This window comes from Pseudophryne corroboree, chromosome 2 (assembly GCF_028390025.1).
Source record: "Pseudophryne corroboree isolate aPseCor3 chromosome 2, aPseCor3.hap2, whole genome shotgun sequence".
Taxonomy (NCBI): Eukaryota; Metazoa; Chordata; class Amphibia; order Anura; family Myobatrachidae; genus Pseudophryne; species Pseudophryne corroboree.
Genome location: NC_086445.1, coordinates 143,848,165 through 143,867,255, shown reverse-complemented (window position 1 = coordinate 143,867,255; position 19,091 = coordinate 143,848,165). Strand labels below are relative to the sequence as shown.

General features: G+C 46.6%; 1 protein-coding gene across 10 annotated transcripts in view; it reads right to left on the bottom strand.

The window, feature by feature from the left end:
- The window catches only part of FRY (FRY microtubule binding protein), a 761,330-nt gene that overhangs the window by 69,153 nt on the left and 673,086 nt on the right, over nt 1-19,091 (bottom strand). For all 10 annotated transcript variants that reach the window (XR_010204858.1, XM_063951775.1, XM_063951776.1 and 7 more), the window contains one exon: nt 13,988-14,167. Coding sequence is in view for 9 of the 10 variants with exons in the window: in XM_063951775.1 (XP_063807845.1) it covers nt 13,988-14,167 (180 nt within the window). In the remaining variant the exon portion in view is untranslated. The remainder of the gene's footprint in view (nt 1-13,987; nt 14,168-19,091) is intronic.

The window sequence follows — 19,091 nt, the reverse complement described above, 5'->3', positions numbered from 1 at the left end:
TTGAAAACAATTGGAAAAGCACCACTAGTAGAATTTTTTTTTTCTTAAATGGGCAGCATGACACTGCTTAGATGCCTCTGCCAACCGCAGTTAGAGAGAGCCTGGGCTGGATAAAACAATGGGGCAATGTCCATCAAGAACCCTGATAAAGTGAAAAATCAGCCCCAGGCAAGGGGCGTAACTACCATAGGTGTGGGCAGTACAGCGGCTATGGGGCCCAGAGCTGAGAGGGGCCCACCTTTCCTTTCACAGTTACAGGTGTTATATACATTTTTCACCACTGGGTGTACATAGGGGTCCTTTCAAACTTTTTCCTTGGGGCCTGCAATATATCTAGGTATGCCCCAGGACCTGCTCATTGTGGTGTGGTATAAAATGAACTGGAAGGTATTTTAATGTTATATAATATGAACTGGGGCACTGTAATGAGGCACAATATGAGCACTATATATCATAATGTGAATTGGGGGTACCGTCCGGCATAATGTGTACTGGCAGCTCTGAAAATGAACTAGGGTACTATTATAAGGCATAAAATTAACAACTGCTGCAGAGAAGTGTCTCTCTTGAAGCATTTGGACGGGGGCCCCTGCAAAATGTTGCTATGGGTCCCACAAAGTTATGGCTACGCCCCTGGCCCCAGGCAAAACAATCCGGGCTAGTGTAAGGGTTCACTTGTCATAATAGAACCAGCCTAGGCAGCTCAATGCGGAGCAGAAGCCAGTACATGGGGTGGGAGAATGGTGGAACAACGCATCCCCATACCCTCCAAAAATGACCTGCCCCAGCATCTCTGGGTTGGGGATACAGGTGCGCTGAGAAATACTGGATACTCTGAATGGCATATTTTACTTCTCAATGGTATCAGTATAATGTTAAGAGATCCCTAAGACTCTTGCCTACAATACATATACAGAAAAAAAAAGACCGCTCAACACATGGTTTTTAAAACTAAATGGAATATTAATTTGCTGATGCCCTTTCTATTCCGCCGTAATCCAGAAGGAAACCTTGCCGCTTTAACCCAAAGGAAAATGTAGCATTTTTAACCCAAAGTGGAGAATGAGATAAGAACCAACTGACAGGGAGTTTCAATAGACACTCAACCAATCAAAAGCAGCTTAACAAGCTAGTCGCTTGTGATTGGCCGACAGGGAGGAGATAGTCCTGGAGGTTCCCTTCTTTGATCACACATTGGTAGAGATTAACTGATGAATATTCATGTATGGGGGTGAGGGGGATTGCAATGTCAAGCAATCTTAGCAGCTCCATTTATTACTAGGGTATATTAATTTCAATGGTGCTTATTATACATGTTTTGCACAGCCCTGTTGCAGTAAATGTGCCATAGACATGAATATGCAAAGTGCATTGAGTATATACGCAATGAGCTCCCATAGAAGAAAAGTTCTCTTTCATCCATCTGGGGGACGCTGCGCCATTACTTGTGGGTTAGAGGTGTGTGGTTGTGGAGTTTGGCACAGAACTATTAAAACCTGACTCCTCCCCCCTCTAACCCCTCCCATCTCCTTCCTGCCTAGCCAGTACCTCAGTTTTTGTTTTGTGCCTGTGGAGTACAGACACAGATTTTTTTTCTCTCTGAAGATTTTAGTTAGGTATTTTCTTATTTTATTATTTAAGTGCCTAGTCCCTGTATACAGGTGACATGTACTATTAGAGTGGGGTTAGATAAGAGTTCCCACTCTATAATCTGCCGCTGGAAGGTCACCACACTTTGGCCACTGGGGCTGGATTCCTATTTCTAAGAAGTCGGCAGTGAGAAGGTACAGGATAGACACAATCTGTCTCTGACAGTATTGGTCTATCCTTCCTATATCTGTATATATATATATATATATATATATATATATATATATATTACTTTGCGTGTTCCCCCTCCCCACACACGCACACTCTGCTCTCTCTCCGGAGGTGAACGGTGGAGCGCAGTACCAAGGATTTATTTATTCCTGCTACTGTTGTTAGCTGAGTAGCCCGGGAGAGTGGTGAGTCACTCCCCGGGGGATCGATAGATGCTGCCGAACAGAGCCGCTGTAAGTAGCGGTGCGCGGGAGCCACTGCAAATCAGAGCCGCTGTACATAGCGGCGCGCGGGAGCCACTGCTCAAACAGAGCCACTGTAAGTAGCGACACCCGGGAGCCGCTGCCCGAACAAAGCAGCTGTATGTAGCGGTGTGCGGGAGCCGCTACCCGAACATGGGAACTGTAGACTTCCGGTTATAGCGCGCCTACGCTGAGCTACCCGGCGCTTACTTGCTTCAGAGAAGGGACGGATTCCCGCCCTGCACTACCTGGCGCACACTCCCGTCCAGCGTCTACAAAGCTGCGGGCACCATCTTCTCCAGAGGCAGTACGGGGGACGCGGTGCAGCACACAGCTTGGACACTTTCAGTACTACTCACCCTGTTTATTCAGTGGAGGTCACCTAACAGCAAGTATACTTTGGGGGCATTGTGTTATTCTATACTTTAATGAGAGTTAACAGAATTTGTTTCAATATAAATTACACAGTATGCTTCACAGTACTGACCACTACTCTACTGAGTTTATAGTTCATTGGTAGTGCATTTGTTTTAAAAAATTTCATTATGAACATAAGGTGGTCAGTAATGGCATAGTGGTTACAGTCTCCACCTGTAATGCGTGCATCCCGTGTTCGAATCCTGGCGAGACCAGAATTTTCCAGACAGATCTACAAGGGGGAAGACACCCTCGGGGGTTTTAAATTGCCTGCTTGCAATGTGAGTCAAGGCTCGCTAAGGGTAGAGCGGACGCGGGTGCTTTATGCTCTGGTGCATCTGTGGTGGACCAACAGGGAGGTTCTGCGGACCTGTCTCTGCCTCCGTGGGCTCAAAATATGGGCAGATGTCTTGCTAATTTAACTCAATCCCTAAACAAGTTTGCAAACTCTGCCGGCAGTTTTTCTGCTACAACAAGGTCACAACCGTTGCCCGCTATAACTTTATGGGGGAGGAGTTAGAGTCATTCCCATTGGAGAATGGGGACGTAGACCCAGAGTGGGACGAAGTTTCGGTCTGGAAAAATTATTGTTTTACTAGCTCAGGTGTTAGATTGCTGTTAGACACCATCCGTCAGACTGTTAATAACAGGGATATTTTAAAGGAGCCCTGACTTAAGCCGGATTCTCGTTCCAAGTCCCTAAGAAATTAAAATTTCTATATCCTTTTACAGAAAACAGCCCAAAGGTAGACGCTCCCATTTCACTTTTAGCAGGAGCTACGGCTATTCCTTCGGTACAGTCGGTGACATTGAAAGATCCTACAGTTAGGACGATTGAAGCAATGCCTAAATCTGTTTTCTTTACCACGATTCTAGCTGGCGCTTGGGTCCTCAGGGCCGCGGATTACTGACTAGCACAGGTCATATCTGGAATGCAGTCTGACGATCCATCGGAAGCCATTCAATTAGCAGAACAAATTTCGGAGGCTCTTACTTATGTGGGTGAGGCCTTGATTGATTCTGCTACGCTACACTCCCGTATTTCTGCCTTGACCGTGACAGCAAGACGGTCTCTTTGGCTTCGGGTTTGGAATGCCGATTTTGACTCCAAACAGACCTTGTCGGCGGTACCCTTTGAAGGTGAGTTCTCTTTGGGTCGGAATCAAAGAAGATTATTTCAGCTACTACAGGAGGGCAGGAGCCCCTTTCTTCCGGCTATTCCTCCGAAACCGAATACTACAAGGGTTCGTTCCTTTCATGTACAAAACAGAGGTAGTTCCATTCCTTTCGTGCTGTCTCCACATATCCACGAAAACAGTTTCAGAGGTAGAAGTAAACCTACCGACAAACCTACTGCATGACGCCGGAGGGAGCAGTGACGGTTGGGACTCGGTTACTACAGTTCAAAGAAGTGTGGCTCCTGTCGAAACCAGATAGGTGGGTGACGGAGGTCATATCCAGAGGATATACGTTAGATCTCGACGAACCAGTCCCATATCGTGTGTTCTTCACTTCTCTTCCAAACGGTCCCTCCAGCCGTCGAGTTCTTCGTCATGCAACAGCCACTCTTCTACGAAATTAAGTAAATTTTTCTAGTTCCCGCTCAGCAGAGAGGTCGGGGATTTTACTCGTGGACAAACTGGACGGTTCGTTTCAACCCAAAAGCTCAAAATGGACTTCATCCGCTCGATTATCGTCGCCATGGAACCAGGGGGATATTTGGCTTCATTAGACATAAGACGCCTATCTGCTTGTTCCTATTTGTACGGGTCATCAATCTCTTAGATTCGCAGTCGGCCTTGACATTTTCAGTTTCAGGCTCTTCCCTTTGACCTAGCCACGGCTCCTCGGGTATTCACAAAGATCATGGACCATGCGGTGGCAGTTTTGCAGTGTCAGGGAGTCAACATTACTCTGTATTTGGATGATCTGCTGATCAGGGCACCGTCAGAGTTGATTCTTCACCAGAATTTGCGTCTCACAATAGAGACTCTACAGTCATTCGGATCAATAATAGATTGTCCAAAGTCGTCTTGGCTTCCTTCCCAGAAGATAATGTTTCTGGGACTCTTATTCGATACCAACAACAGAAAGTGTTTCTTCCTCATTCAGGACATACAGTCCAGAATTTGAACACTGCTGCATTTACAGGATGGTGGCAACCTTCGAGGCAGTTCCATATGCCAAGTTTCATGCTCGACTCCTTCAGGCTCAGATTCTCAACTGTTGGACTTGGACAGGGCCTCATCTCAACTTACAGCTGTTCCGCTTGTCTGTACAGACTCGTCAGTCGCTTCGCTGGTGGCTTCACAGCTCCAATTTGACCAGAGTTCAGTTCACAATTTGGCCTTGGGTGAGGGTCACCACAGACGTCAACCTCATAGGTCGGAGTACGGTTTTTCAGACTCGTCACTTTCAGGGGCTCGGGGCCAGTCAAAGAGTCAAAGTTGCAGATCAACATCTTGGAGTTGAGGACGATCCGGTAGGCACTACTCCGGATTCAAACCAGAGTACAGGGTCATCCAGTGCGGATTCAGTCCGACACCGCCACGGCAGTTGCTTACATAAACAAGCAAGGAGACACTCGAAGCTGATCCGCCTTGACACGTTCAGATTCTCATATGGTCGGAACATTGGGTTCCGGCCAGATCCGCAATTCACAGGCCAGGAATCGAGACCTGAAAAGCGGATTTCTTAAGCCGTCACACGGTGCATCCGGGAGAGTGGGAACTTCACCGGGTGGTGTTTCTGACTCTAGTAGCCGGTCGGGGATACCCGATGTAGATCTGATGGCGTCTCGTCTCAACAATAAACTTCCTCTCTACGGGTGACGTACTCAGGACCCTCAAGCAATTCTAATCGATGCACTGACGGCGCTGTGGCACTTTCAACTGGGATATGTGCCAACATTTCCACTGACTCCAAGTCTGCTTCAACACATTCGGAGTGAAGGTCTTCCAATCATTCTGGTGGCCCCAGATTGGCCAGGCTGACAGTGGTACGCTCTTCTGCGCACTATGGTCATCAAGGAACCATTCTGACTCCCTCTGCATCCACATCTTATGATTCAAGGACCATCTCACTACCCAGGTTGGATCGGCTGGTTTTCATTAAGAAAAAAAAAAAAGAAAAAAAAAAGTTTTATTCTCGTCCTGTTGTGTAAATTATGATTCAGACTAGCAAGCCGGTGGCTTCTGAAATTTACCACAGAGTGTGGCGTATTTACATTGCTTGGTGTAAAAAGCGGGGTTTAACACCGGATTTGTTTAGAGTTCCTTGTCTGTTATTCTTCCTTCAGGAGGGTCTCAATAAGGGTCTGAGACTTTCTTCACAAATGGGTCAGGTTTCTGCCTTGTCGGTTCTTTTTTCAAAAGAGACTGGCTATCATTCCAGAGGTTCTGACGTTCCTTCAGGGATTTCTGCGGATTTAGCCACCTTTTGTTCCTCCGGTTCTTCCCTGGGACTTTACCTTAGTCCTTACGGCTCTTCAAAAATCTCCATTGAGCCTTTGGAATCTGTAGAATTGCGGTATCTAACGTTCCTCTGTTGTCTTCCTATTGAAAATTGCCTCCGTATCTGTATTGGCAGCTATTTTCTTGCAGACCACCCTTGTTGGTGTTTCATGATAATCGGGTGGTTCTGCGAACAAAACATTCCTTCCGAAGGTTGTGTCAGCGTTTCATCTAAATCAGGACATTGTCCTTCCAGCGTTACTCTTTCTCCTTCCAGGGAGGATTCCCAGTTGACTTTTAGATGTGCTTAGGGCCTTACGGTTTTCTTTATCTCGTGCGTATTCTATCCGTCGTACGGATGCTTTGTTGGTTTTTATTTGATGCGTCCAAACGTGATTGGCCCGGCCTCCAAGTACACAGTGGCTCTTTGGGTAACTTCGACCAGCATATCAGTCTTCTGATGTTTCAGTTCCAGAATCAATCCGAGCTCCTTTGCCTCGAGCTGTTGGGAGTTTCTTGGGCTGTTCGCGGGGGTGCACCTATTGAGCAGCTGTGTCGGGCGGCGACATGGTAGTCTGTGCATTAGTTTAAAAAGTTTTACCGTTTTCATACTTTCGGTTTGTAGACTGCCTTTATTGGGCGTCACATTTTGCGGACGGCTATGCCGTCTCAGTCTCCCTCCTCTTATTTGCTTGCTTTGGGAAATCCCACAAGTAATTGTGCAGCGTCCCCCAGATGGATGAAAGAGAAATAGGGATTTTTGTTTACTTACCGTAAAATCTCTTTCTCTGATTCCATCTGGGGGACGCTGCGATCCCTCCCAGATGTTTGTCTGGTTTAACCAGTTAATTTTTTTTGGTCTATCTCCTTTGGCTTGGCTAAACGTTAACTGAGGTACTGGCTAGGCAGGAAGGAGATGGGAGGGGTTAGAGTGGGAGGAGTCAGGTTTTAATAGTTCTGTGCCAAACTCCACAACCACACACCTCTAACCCACAAGTAATGGCGCAGCGTCCCCCAGATGGAATCAGAGAAAGAGATTTTACGGTAAGTAGACAAAAATCCCTATGCCTTAAAATGCGGCAACATGCCGTGACCATTATGAAAAGGAAGAAGTACTGACCCCACCCAAAAAAACACGCTGAAGACAAACGTACACAGATGCATATATGAATGAAAATGGGTATGGATGCAGGACAGAATGGAATTTAATTTTACATTTTGCATGAACTGCAGGATACAGACAATATTAATACACGTCCACTGAAATATCCTCCAGCTCACTAGGAGATGGACTAGTAACAAGTAATAGGTTTGGAAAACAAAAGATTTGTGTGTACTTTCGTTTGGAACTTTTTTGAAAAGACGCGTTTTACAAGATCAACCATTATTGAAATATTTTTAAGCACGTAGTAAGATCTTTCAAAAACGTATCACATTTCTGCAGTGCTTCCCTTAATTAGGAGCCAAAACAAATATTGTAGAAAACATGGCCAAAGTATCCCAGACTGATTAGCACAGGAAATTAGCCAGATCTGGCTCATTTAATAACAGCAGAACAGCAGTTGCTATATATAATTTTTACTCATTTAAAAAACAAATTCTTGTCTTGTTCTGGTCAGTTTACAAAAGACTGGCCTGCTGGTCATAGGGTGCCGTTATTACTGGTCAGTAAGTATGCCAAATGCTGATTGTGCTGGTTACTGATGAAATGGGGCTGCACTGCTTACAGTATGAGCCAGTGTGTGGCACTGCACAACTGACAAATGTACAGTATGCTGCACTGCACAGCACAGAGGTGGCCTGCGCGACGGACAAGCCTGCGCGGCACTGCGCGACGGAAAAGCCTGCGCGGCACTGTGCGACCGACAAGCCTGCGCTGCACTGCGCGACGGACAAGCATGCGCGGCACTGCGCGACGGACAGGTGACACCTTATTGGGCTTATATTGGGATAGGTGCATTTGGGTATTACCAAAAAGTGGCAGAACGCACTTTGGGCATCCATGTTTAATTTGCATACACAATCAGTACTATGGGCCTAATTCAGACCTGATCACAGGAGCAATTTTTGTTAGCCAATTCGCAATACCATGTGCACTGCAGGTGGGGCAGATATAACACGTGCAGAGAGAGTTAGCTTTATGTTTACACTGCAATTTAGATTTCAGTTTGAACACACCACAGTCAATCTAATGGTGCCCATACACTTATGAGATTATCGGTACTAGCCTTCGGTTTCGACCACATCTGTGAGAGAAATCGAAGGATTGTATGCACATTTTAGTACCTTGAGACGCGATGCGCGGGCACGCCGGTCGAATATCACATCTCAAAATATTATGTGCTGCACTTAATATTTCTCGCATCGCAGTGCGATCGCATGTGGTTTTAAGCCCACATGAGATATATTGCACTGCAATGTGCGATAGGCACCCGCTGGGAGCGGCCTGAGGCCGCTCCCACTCGGCGGTGATGTGCCCATCACATGATTGCCATGCGATATATCGCGTGATCGCATGGTAATCACTTTGGCAGTTCAGGTGCGATTTCATCGCACCTGAACTGCCGGTGCGATGCCCCGGGATGTCGCGTCGTGGGGCATTGCACAAGTGTATGGGTAGCATAACTCTCTCTGCACATGTTACATCTGCCTCCCCTGCAGTGCACATGGTTTTGCCCATTTGCAGCAGCAAATTTGTTAGCTATCAGATTTGAATTAGGCCCTATGTGTGCTTTGCCATTTCACTCCCCAGCATCCTCTACAGACTACGAGAAAAGGATTTACCGGTAGGTAATTAAAATCCTATTTTCTCATGTGTCCTAGAGGATGCTGGGGTCCACATTAGTACCACGGAGATGTACAAAAGCTCCCAGTACGGAAGGGAGAGCACGGAGGCTCCTACAGAACTGATTGACCAAACTTTAGGTCCTCAGAGGCCAAAGTATCGAACTTGTACAACTTAGCAAACGTGTTCGACCCTGACCAAGTAGCCGCTCGTCAAAGTTGTAAAGCCGAGACACCCCGGGCAGCCGCCCAGGAAGAACCCACCTGACGAGTAGAGTGGGCCTTAACAGATTTTGGACATGGCAATCCTGCAGTAGAATATGCATGTTGGATAGTGATCCTGATCCAGCAAGAAATTGTCTGCTTAGAAGCAGGCCAACCAACCTTGTTGGGATCATAAAGGACAAACAGAGCGTCCGACTTTCTGTGACGAGCAGTCCTCTTCACATAGATCTTCAAAGCCCTCACAACATCCAAGGACTTAGAGGGAATTGAGGAGTCAGTAGCCACTGGCACCACAATAGGTTGGTTGATATGAAAAGCCGACACAACCTTTGGAAGAAACTGCTGACGCGTCCTGAGCTCAGCTCTATCCTCATGGAAAATTAAGCAGAGGCTATTACAGGACAAAGCCTCCAATTCAGACACACTTCTAGCAGATGCTAACGCCAACTGTGTGACAGCCTTCCAAGTGAGAAACTTGACCTCAACCTCCTGTAAAGGCTCGAACCAATCCGACGCAGGAACTGCGCCACCACGTTAAGATCCCAGGGTGCCGTAGGAGGCACAAAGGCTGGTTGGATGTGCAGAACCCCTTTCAAGAAAGTCTGAACCTCAGGGAGGGCAGACAATTGTTTCTGGAAGAAAATGGATAAGGCTGAAATTTGGACCTTTATAGATTCCAAACGCAGGCCCACATCCATACCTGCTTGCAAGAAGAGGAGAAACCGTCCAAGTTGAAACTCCACCGTAGGAAACTTCCTGGATTCACAGCAAGACACATTCTTTTTCCAAATGCGATGGTAATGTTTAGACGTTACTCCTTTCCTAGCCTGTATCAGGGTAGGAATAACCTGGGCCGGAATGCCTTTCCGATCTAAGATCCGGCGCTCAACCTCCATGCCGTCAAACGTAGCCATGGTAAGTCTTGATAAGTGAACGGCCCTTGTTGCAGAAGGTCCTCTCGAAGAGGAAGAGGTCTCGGATCTTCCAGCAGTAACTCCAGAAGATCCGCGTACCAAGCTCTTCTTGGCCAGTCCGGAGCAATGAGGATCGCCTGAACTCTTGTTTTCTTTACGAGTTTTAGAATTCTTGTGATGAGTGGAAGTGGAGGGAACAAGTACACTGACTTGAACACCCACGGAGTTACCTGGGCGTCCACCGCCACTGCCTGTGGGTCTCGCGACCTGGAACAGTACCTCCGAAGCTTCTTGTTGAGGTGGGAGGCCATCATGTCTACTTGAGGTACACCCCAAAGATTTGTCACCACTGTGAACACCTCCGGATGGAGACCCCACTCTCCCGGATGGAGATCGTGTCTGCTGAGGAAGTCCGCTTCCCAGTTGTCCACTCCCAGAATGAAGATTGCGGACAGCGCCGCTGCGTGTCTTTCTGCCCAAAGGAGGATTCTTGTTACCTCCGACATTGCAGCCCTGCTCTTCGTTCCGCCCTGTCAGTTTATGTAGGCCACCGTCGTTACATTGTCCGACTGCACCTGAATGGCTTGATCTTGCAGAATATGTGCCGCTTGTAGAAAATCGTTGTACACGGCTCTTAGTTCCAGAATGTTTATCGGATTCCAGACTTGACTACCTTTCTTGGAACGTTTTCCCTTGGGTGACAGCGCACCAACCTCTGAGACTTGCATCCGTGGTTAGAAGGATCCAGTTCTGAATCCCGAACCTGCGGCCCTCGAGAAGGCGAGGCATTTGTAGCTGCCATAGGAGTGAAATCCTGGCTTTCAGCGACAGACGAATTCACTGGTGCATGTGCAGTTGAGATCCGGACCACTTGTCCAGGAGATCCAGTTGGAAGGACCGTGCATGAAATGTTCCGTACTGTAGAGCCTCGTAGGAGGCAACCATCTTCCCCAGAAGGCAAATGCACTGATGAACGCATACCCAGGCAGGATTCAAGACATCCTGGAGCATTGTTTGCATCACCAACGCCTTCTCCACCGGTAGAAACACCCTCTGCACTTTCGTGTCGAGGATCATCCCCAGGAAAGATAAACTCCTTGTCAGCTCCAAATGTGACTTTGGAAGATTCAGGATTCATCCACGATCCCTGAGCAGTCGAGTCGTGAGAGCAATGGACTGAAACAACCTCTCCCTGGACGATGCCTTTATCAGCAGATCATCCAGATATGGAATTATGTTCACTCACCGTCTGCGGAGGAGTACCATCATCTCTGCAATCACCTTGGTGAACACCCTCGGTGCCGTGGTGAGGCCGAATGGCAGTGCCTGGAACTGATCGTGACAGTCCAACAGTGCAAATCTGAGATAGGCCTGGTGTGGCGGCCAAATCGGAATGTGGAGGTACGCATCCTTGATATCCAGGGATACCAGGAATTCCCCCTCCTCCAGACCTGAGATCAACGCTCTCAGAGACTCCATTTTGAACTTGAATTCCCTCAAATAAGGGTTTAACGACTTCAGGTTCAAAATTGGTCTAACCGAACCAATTTTGTGGACCGAAATTTGTGGTTTCGGTACCACAAATAGGTTTGAATGGTAACCCTTGCTTTCCAGATGAGGTGGAACTGGAACAATGACATTTGCCTTTTCTAATTTTTAAAGGCTTCCTGTAGGATAGCCCTTTCTGTCAGCAAAGCTGGTAAGCCTGATTTGAAGAATCTGTGAGGTGGGAGCTCTTGAAACTCCAGCCTGTACCCCTGGGACACAATACCCAGGGAACCAAGACGGATGATATCCAGACGTAACTGAAAAGTCTGAGTCTCGCTCACACCTGCCCGCTCTCCAGGTGGGAGGTCCACTGTCATGCTGAGGATTTTGAGGAAACAGAGCCAGGCTTCTGTTCCTGGGAACCTGCAGGTGCAGGTTTTCTGGATTTTCCCCGACCACCTCTGAAGAAAGTGGAAGGGGGCTTGGACTTCTTAACCTTTGCGGTCCACGTCTCTTGGATTCCGCGTCTGCAGACCATTGGCGCAGCCAGAGTCCCCTGCGTGCCGAGACAGCCATGGAAGACGTCCTTGCATTCAGATGACCCAGGTCCTTCATGGCCTCCACCAAGAAACCGACAGAATCCTGTATGTGACGTAAAAACAATTCAATGTCACTTCTATCCATAGAAGCTAATTCCTCAAATAATGTGCCTGACCACTTTACTATGGCTTTAGAAATCCATGCACAGGCAATAGTGGGCCTTAACGCCACGCCTGAAGCAGCGTATATGGATTTGAGCGTAGTCTCAATTTTGCGGTCTGCTGGTTCTTTCAAAGCGGTAGACCCAGGGACAGGTAAAACCACCTTTTTAGACAGTCTAGATACAAAAGCATCTACTATAGGGGGGTTTTCCCAGTTTTTCCTATCCTCCTCAGGAAAGGGAAAAGCAACAAGAACCCTTTTTGGGATCTGGAATTTTTTCTCCGGGTTTTCCCAGGATTTTTCAAATAATGCGTTTAATTCCTTAGACGCAAGAAAGGTCAGGGAGGCCTTCTTATTGTCTGTAAAGTAACTTTCCTTGACCTGCTCAGGTGCTTTGTCAGTAATGTGTAACACATCTCTAATGGCCTCAATCATGAGCTACACCCCCCTTTGCAAGGGATGCCTTATCCCCCCCGCATATCCCCATCACCGTCTCCCGTATCAGAGTCGGTATCAGTATAGACTTGCTTAATTTGGGCAAGAACATGCTTCTTTGGGCATATACCAGGGGAATTTGAGGAGGTAGTGGGAACAGAACCAGACAAAACCTCTACAGATTTTCTCAAAACCTGTGTTTCAGTCTCAGTATGAGCTATACTTGATGAAATCTGGGATATCATTCCCTTAATTAAAGCCACCCACAACGGTTCAGATTCAGAAGGCTGAGACATGATATTACATTCCTGAGTACATGGAATGGATTCCTCTGGGAAAGATACATACTCTGCAGCACAAGACACAGAGTCCCTGGACATGGTAATGTGAGAAATATGTACACACACACAGGAAAATGTCAGACACAGTTTCCCCCAAGCACCTTCAGAGAGACACAGAGTTGATGGAGCCAGCACGCACACAGCGCCCCAGTAGGCAGTTATATAATAAAAGCCCGGCGCTGACTGTGCAACCTTAATAGACTACCGAGTGTAAAATTGTGAACAACACTCTCTCCCCCCTTCTATAACCCCTGGTACCGCACAGGATAGCTGGAGTTATGTGGAGGGACAGGGCTCCCTGTCAGCGTCTCTGTGTGTGATCTGCAGGAAGAAAATGGCGCTGGTGAGCTGCTGGATCCGCTGAGGAGAAGCTCCGCCCCCTGTCATGGCGCGTCTTCCCGCACTTTAAGATTATACTGGCCTGAGGTAAAACACATTGCTAGCAGTAGAATACCTTCCCTGATAGCCCAGATAACCAGTTTTAACGGTATCGCGCTGGCCCAGGTTGCCCCTCACAGTGCAGCACAGCAGTGCCTCTGAGCCCTCCAGAGCGCAGCGCCCCTATCCTGATGCCGCCATTCTCACCGGTTCCCCGCTTGTCGGGTCGCCGGCAACCTACTCACCACGTTTTCTGGCTCTGTTAGGGGGTGGCGGCATGCTGCGGGTGTGAGCGGTCGCCTCGGGGGCTTGCGATCATCACCCTCAGGAGCTCATTGTCCTGTCAGCGGAGATAGTGGCCATTAACCTCAGAGGGTTGGACACTACTCCCCCCCCCTAAGTCCCACAAAGCAGGAAGCTGTTGCCAGCAGCCTCCCTGTGCCTAACCCCTTAAAAAAAACAATAAAACTAAAAGAACTCCTAGGAGCTCCCCTAGCTGTGACCGGCTTCACCGGGTACATTTTCTAAACGGAGTCTGGTAGGAAGGGCATAGAGGGAGGAGCCAGCCCACACTATTAATCTCTTAAAGTGCCCATGGCTCCTAAGGGACCCCGACTATACCCCATGGTACTAATGTGGACCCCAGCATCCTCTAGGACGTACGAGAAAATAACATTTATAGAAAAATATTTTAATTACTTCCTAACCATTAATAGTTTCACCAGCTGTACACAGCTTGTTCTGATTTCAGTCACCTGACACAGACCGTTGTATACACTGTAATGTACCTGAGAGACATCAAAGTGGAAGTCGAGCGTCTTCCCAGGAAGCTCCTTAGAGGAACTCGTCCACAGTCGACTAATTTCAAGTTTTGTCAAATCCCCGTGTTGGTAAGCCGGTAATACCAAGCTGGCCGATCGCGACACAACCAACTTTAAAATGTTGAGAGCTTCTTTCCAGTGGACACTCTAGGGGAGGAGGAGACATAAACACACCATTACTTGGACCAGTGCTTTTCAATATCTTTATTGGTGACATTGCAAATGGGATTAAAGGGAAAGTATGCCTTTTTGCAGATGACACAAAGGTATGCAACAGGGTAGACACACCAGGTGGGGTAAAACAAATGATTGAGGATCTAGGTAGACTAGAGGAATGGTCAAGAGTCTGGCAATTACAGTTTAATGCCAAAAAATGCAAAATCATGCACTTGGGTCTCAAAAATCCTAAAGCTAAATACAGTATTAATGGCACTATACTGGAAACTACTGAGGAGGAAAGGGATCTAGGAGTCACTATTTCAGATGACTTAAAGGCAGGTAAGCAATGTAACAAGGCAATGAGGAAGGCTAGTCAGATGCTTGGCTGCATTGGGAGAGGAATCAGCAGCAGAAAGAAAGAAGTAATAATGCCACTGTATAGGTCATTGGTACGGCCTCATCTAGAATACTGTATTCAGTTCTGGAGGCCATATCTTCAAAAGGATATTAATACATTAGAAACTGTACAAAGGAGGGCAACTAAAATGGTGCATGGCCTACATCACAAAACATACCCAGAAAGACTAAGAAATCTCAATATGTATAGTTTGGAGCAGAGAAGAGAAAGGGGGGACATGATAGAAACTTTCAAATATATGAAGGGTTTTAACAAAGTCCAGGAGGGAAACATTCTCCAAATGAAGAGAAGCAATAGGACACGAGGACATGCACTGAGACTGGAGGGGGGGAGGTTCAGGGGAAATTTGCGGAAAAATTATTTCACAGAAAGGGTAGTGGACAAGTGGAATAGCCTCCCATCAGAGGTGGTAGAGGCTAAGACAGTAGAGCAATTTAAACATGCATGGGATAGACATAAGGATATCCTTACAAAGAAATAAGGAACAAATAAGGTTAGTGATAAAAAAAAAATAATATATAAAAAAAAAAAAGGGGCAGACTAGATGGGCCAAGTGGTTCTTATCTGCCGACAAATTCTATGTTTCTATGTTTCTATTAAAATAAATGTATTTTATTTATTAACAGTTTCTTATATAGCGCAGCATATTCCGTTGCGCTTTACAATTAGAACAAAACTGGGTAAAAACAGACAGACAGAGGTAGGAAGGCCCTGCTCGCAAGCTTACAATCTATAGGGAAATTGGCATTGATACACAAGGATAGATGCTACCTATTGCATAATGGTCCACCAGATTGCTAGGTTCTTAATGGGTTGTAGGATATGATCACCCAGCAATGTTGGGTCAGGAGGGTGTGAGAGTAAATAAAGACAAGATATGTGATGTTATGTGGACTGTACAGAGAGGATGGAATTAGATAGGGAAGCACTGAAGGTTATGTGGGTGGGTCTGGAATTTGATAGGCTTGTCTGAAGAGGTGAGTTTTCAGGGAACGTTTAAAGTTTTGGAGACTAGAAGCGAATCTTATTGTGCACGGGAGGGCATTCCACAGAGTGGGTGAAGCCCGGATAAAGTCCTGTAGTTTTGAGTGTGAACAAGTAATGCGTGTGGATGAGAGACGCAGATCTTGTGCAGAGCGGAGAGGTCAGGTAGGGAGATATTTTGAGATGAGTGAAGAGATGTATGTTGATGCAGTTTGGTTAATAGCCTTGTATGTCAGTAAAAGTATTTTATATTTAATACAGTTGAATACTGGTAACCAATGGAGGGACTGACAGAGCGGATCCGCAGACGATGAACGTCTAGCGAGTAAGATTAGCCTTGCAGCTGCATTCAAAACGGATTGTAGTGGTGAGAGCCTATGTTTGGGAAGACCGGTCAGGAGACTATTACAATAATCAATGCGGGAGATGAGAGCATGGATTAGAGTTTTTGCTGTGTCTTGTGTAAGATGTGGTCGTATTTTGGATATGTTTCTTAAGGCCCATACACACTTGACGATAAAATGAACGACGTCGTTCATTTCAGCCCTCATCAACGACGTCGCTCATTATATCGTCAAGTGTGTATGCATCCGACGACCACCGATGCGCGGCCCCGCGGGACGTTAACGACCCTCGCTTATCTGTGGAGCATGTATGCTCAATTTCCACTATGGTCGTTACCGACCAGAGACGTCGTTGAATGTGTATGGTATGAAAGACCAATGACCAACGACCAAGCCACTGTTCACCAGCCCTGTTCCCAGCTCATTATTTTAATAAACTGTTCAGCTTGGATGCTTCAACGATGAATGGTCTTTGGTCTTTCGTCTTTGGTCTTTCGTCTTTGGTCGTTGGTAGTTTGTATGCTCATGTCGTTTGCTCAGCTGTTCAAGGGAAGTTCAAGGGAAGTCGTTAACGATGTGTGCATCGTCAAGTGTGTATGGGCCTTTAGATGTATGTAACATGATCTTGAGACAGATTGAATGTGGGGAACAAAGGACAGATCAGAGGCAAGAATGACACCTAGGCAGCGAGCTTGTGGGGTAGGGATGATTGCAGATTTCTCAACAGTGATAGAGATATCAGGTTGGTAACTACTATTGGCCAGTGGAAATATAACAAATTCTGTTTTAGAAATATTAAGTTTGAGGTGGCGAGATGTCATCCAAGATGAAATGGCAGAAAGGCATTCAGTGACACGGCCCAATACAGGTGGTGACAAATCTGGGGAGGATAGGTAGATTTACGCCACTGGCATTCTACTTTATGTGAGAGTTTTTGTAGGTGTCCAGTATATTTAGAGTGCCACGGGTGACATCTAAGTCTATGTGGAGTGTGATGGGTATCTGGAGCCACTTCATCAAGTGCTGTTTCTAGAGTTTGATTAAGGTGTGACACAGCAGTCTCAGGAGAGGTGAATGTAGAAACTGGTGAGAGCAGTGGTTACAGTGAGGTAGATAGTTGTTGATAATTAATAGCGTTAATATTTCTGCGGGTAAGAGGTGTCCTTGTAGACTTCAGGGACATTGAGTTTGAAGTAATGGAGGAGAGAATGCAGGTGATAAAGTTGTGATCTGAGAGAGGGAAAGGAGTGTTAGTGAGTTCAGAAACAGAGCAATAGTCTGGTGAATACAAGATCAAGGCAGTGGCCCTCCTGATGAGTAGGAGAGTCAGTCCATGGGGAGAGGCCAAGAGAGGAGGTTAGAGTAGTTTAGAGGCATGGGGAGATTGTGGACTGTCAATAGAGATATCAAAATCGCCCATAATGATGGTGGAGATGTCAGAGGATAGAAAGTGAAGGAGCCAAGCAGAAAAGTCTTCCAGAAACCTTTTGGGTTGCCCAGGTGGGCGATAGATAGCTGCAACACACAGAGAGAAAGGGATGAAAATCCTAATAGAGTACTTCAAATGATGTAAATGCGAGTGAGGGAACAGGTGGTAAAATTATGTGTGTGTAAGATTTGGACAGTAATATTCCAACCCCACCTCCTTTACAGTTACCAGGCCTGGGGGTGTGTGTGAAGTGGAGCCCACCATTTGACAGTGCTGCAGGGGAGGCAGTGTCTGATCATAATGTTATGTTATACAAGGATCTAGTTACAGCAAAATGAATGAATGATACACTCTAGCTCAGGGGTAAACAACTTCAGTCCTCAAGTACCACCGACAGGTCATGTTTTGTGGAATTATTTTATCTTGTACAGGTGAGTTACTCTATGTTGTTCGGTCGGTAATTATCCCACCTGCTTCTACAGCAATACTGAAATCATGACCTGTTGGGAAAACGGGCGGTGATGAGGTTGAGAACCAGTGCTTTAACTAATGGTTATCTATATAAAAACATAATAATTGATTTACTTCCAGCTGTCAGAATAAGACACATGAAGGCTCCTCCTTCCTGAGGCACTATCAATAAAGGATAAAGAATACCTTAGAGGATTTATCTCTTTAACGTGTTAAGGGCCTTATTCTGAATTGGAAGTAATGCAACAAAAAAAAAAAGCAAGTAACTTTGCACCTTGGTAAAACATGTTTTACCAAGGTGCCCCAGGTGGGGTAGATTAAAATAAGAATTTACTTACCGATAATTCTATTTCTCGGAGTCCGTAGTGGATGCTGGGGTTCCTGAAAGGACCATGGGGAATAGCGGCTCCGCAGGAGACAGGGCACAAAAAGTAAAGCTTTAGGATCAGGTGGTGTGCACTGGCTCCTCCCCCTATGACCCTCCTCCAAGCCAGTTAGGTACTGTGCCCGGACGAGCGTACACAATAAGGGAGGAATTATGAATCCCGGGTAAGACTCATACCAGCCACACCAATCACACCATACAACTTGTGATCTAAACCCAGTTAACAGTATGATAACAGCGGAGCCTCTGAAAAGATGGCTCACAACAATAATAACCCGATTTTTGTAACTATGTACAAGTATTGCAGATAATCCGCACTTGGGATGGGCGCCCAGCATCCACTACGGACTCCGAGAAATAGAATTATCGGTAAGTAAATTCTTATTTTCTCTATCGTCCTAGTGGATGCTGGGGTTCCTGAAAGGACCATGGGGATTATACCAAAGCTCCCAAACGGGCGGGAGAGTGCGGATGACTCTGCAGCACCGAATGAGAGAACTCCAGGTCCTCTTTTGCCAGGATATCAAATTTGTAGAATTTTACAAACGTGTTCTCCCCTGACCACGTAGCTGCTCGGCAGAGTTGTAATGCCGAGACCTCTCGGGCAGCCGCCCAAGATGAGCCCACCTTCCTTGTGGAATGGGCCTTAACCGATTTAGACTGTGGCAGGCCTGCCTCAGAATGTGCAAGTTGAATTGTGTTACAAATCCAACGAGCAATCGCCTGCTTAGAAGCAGGCGCACCCAACTTGTTGGGTGCATACAGTATAAACAGCGAGTCAGATTTTCTGACTCCAGCTGTCCTGGAACATATTTTCAGGGCCCTGACAACTCCTAGCAACTTGGAGTCCTCCAAGTCCCTAGTAGGTGCAAGGCACCACA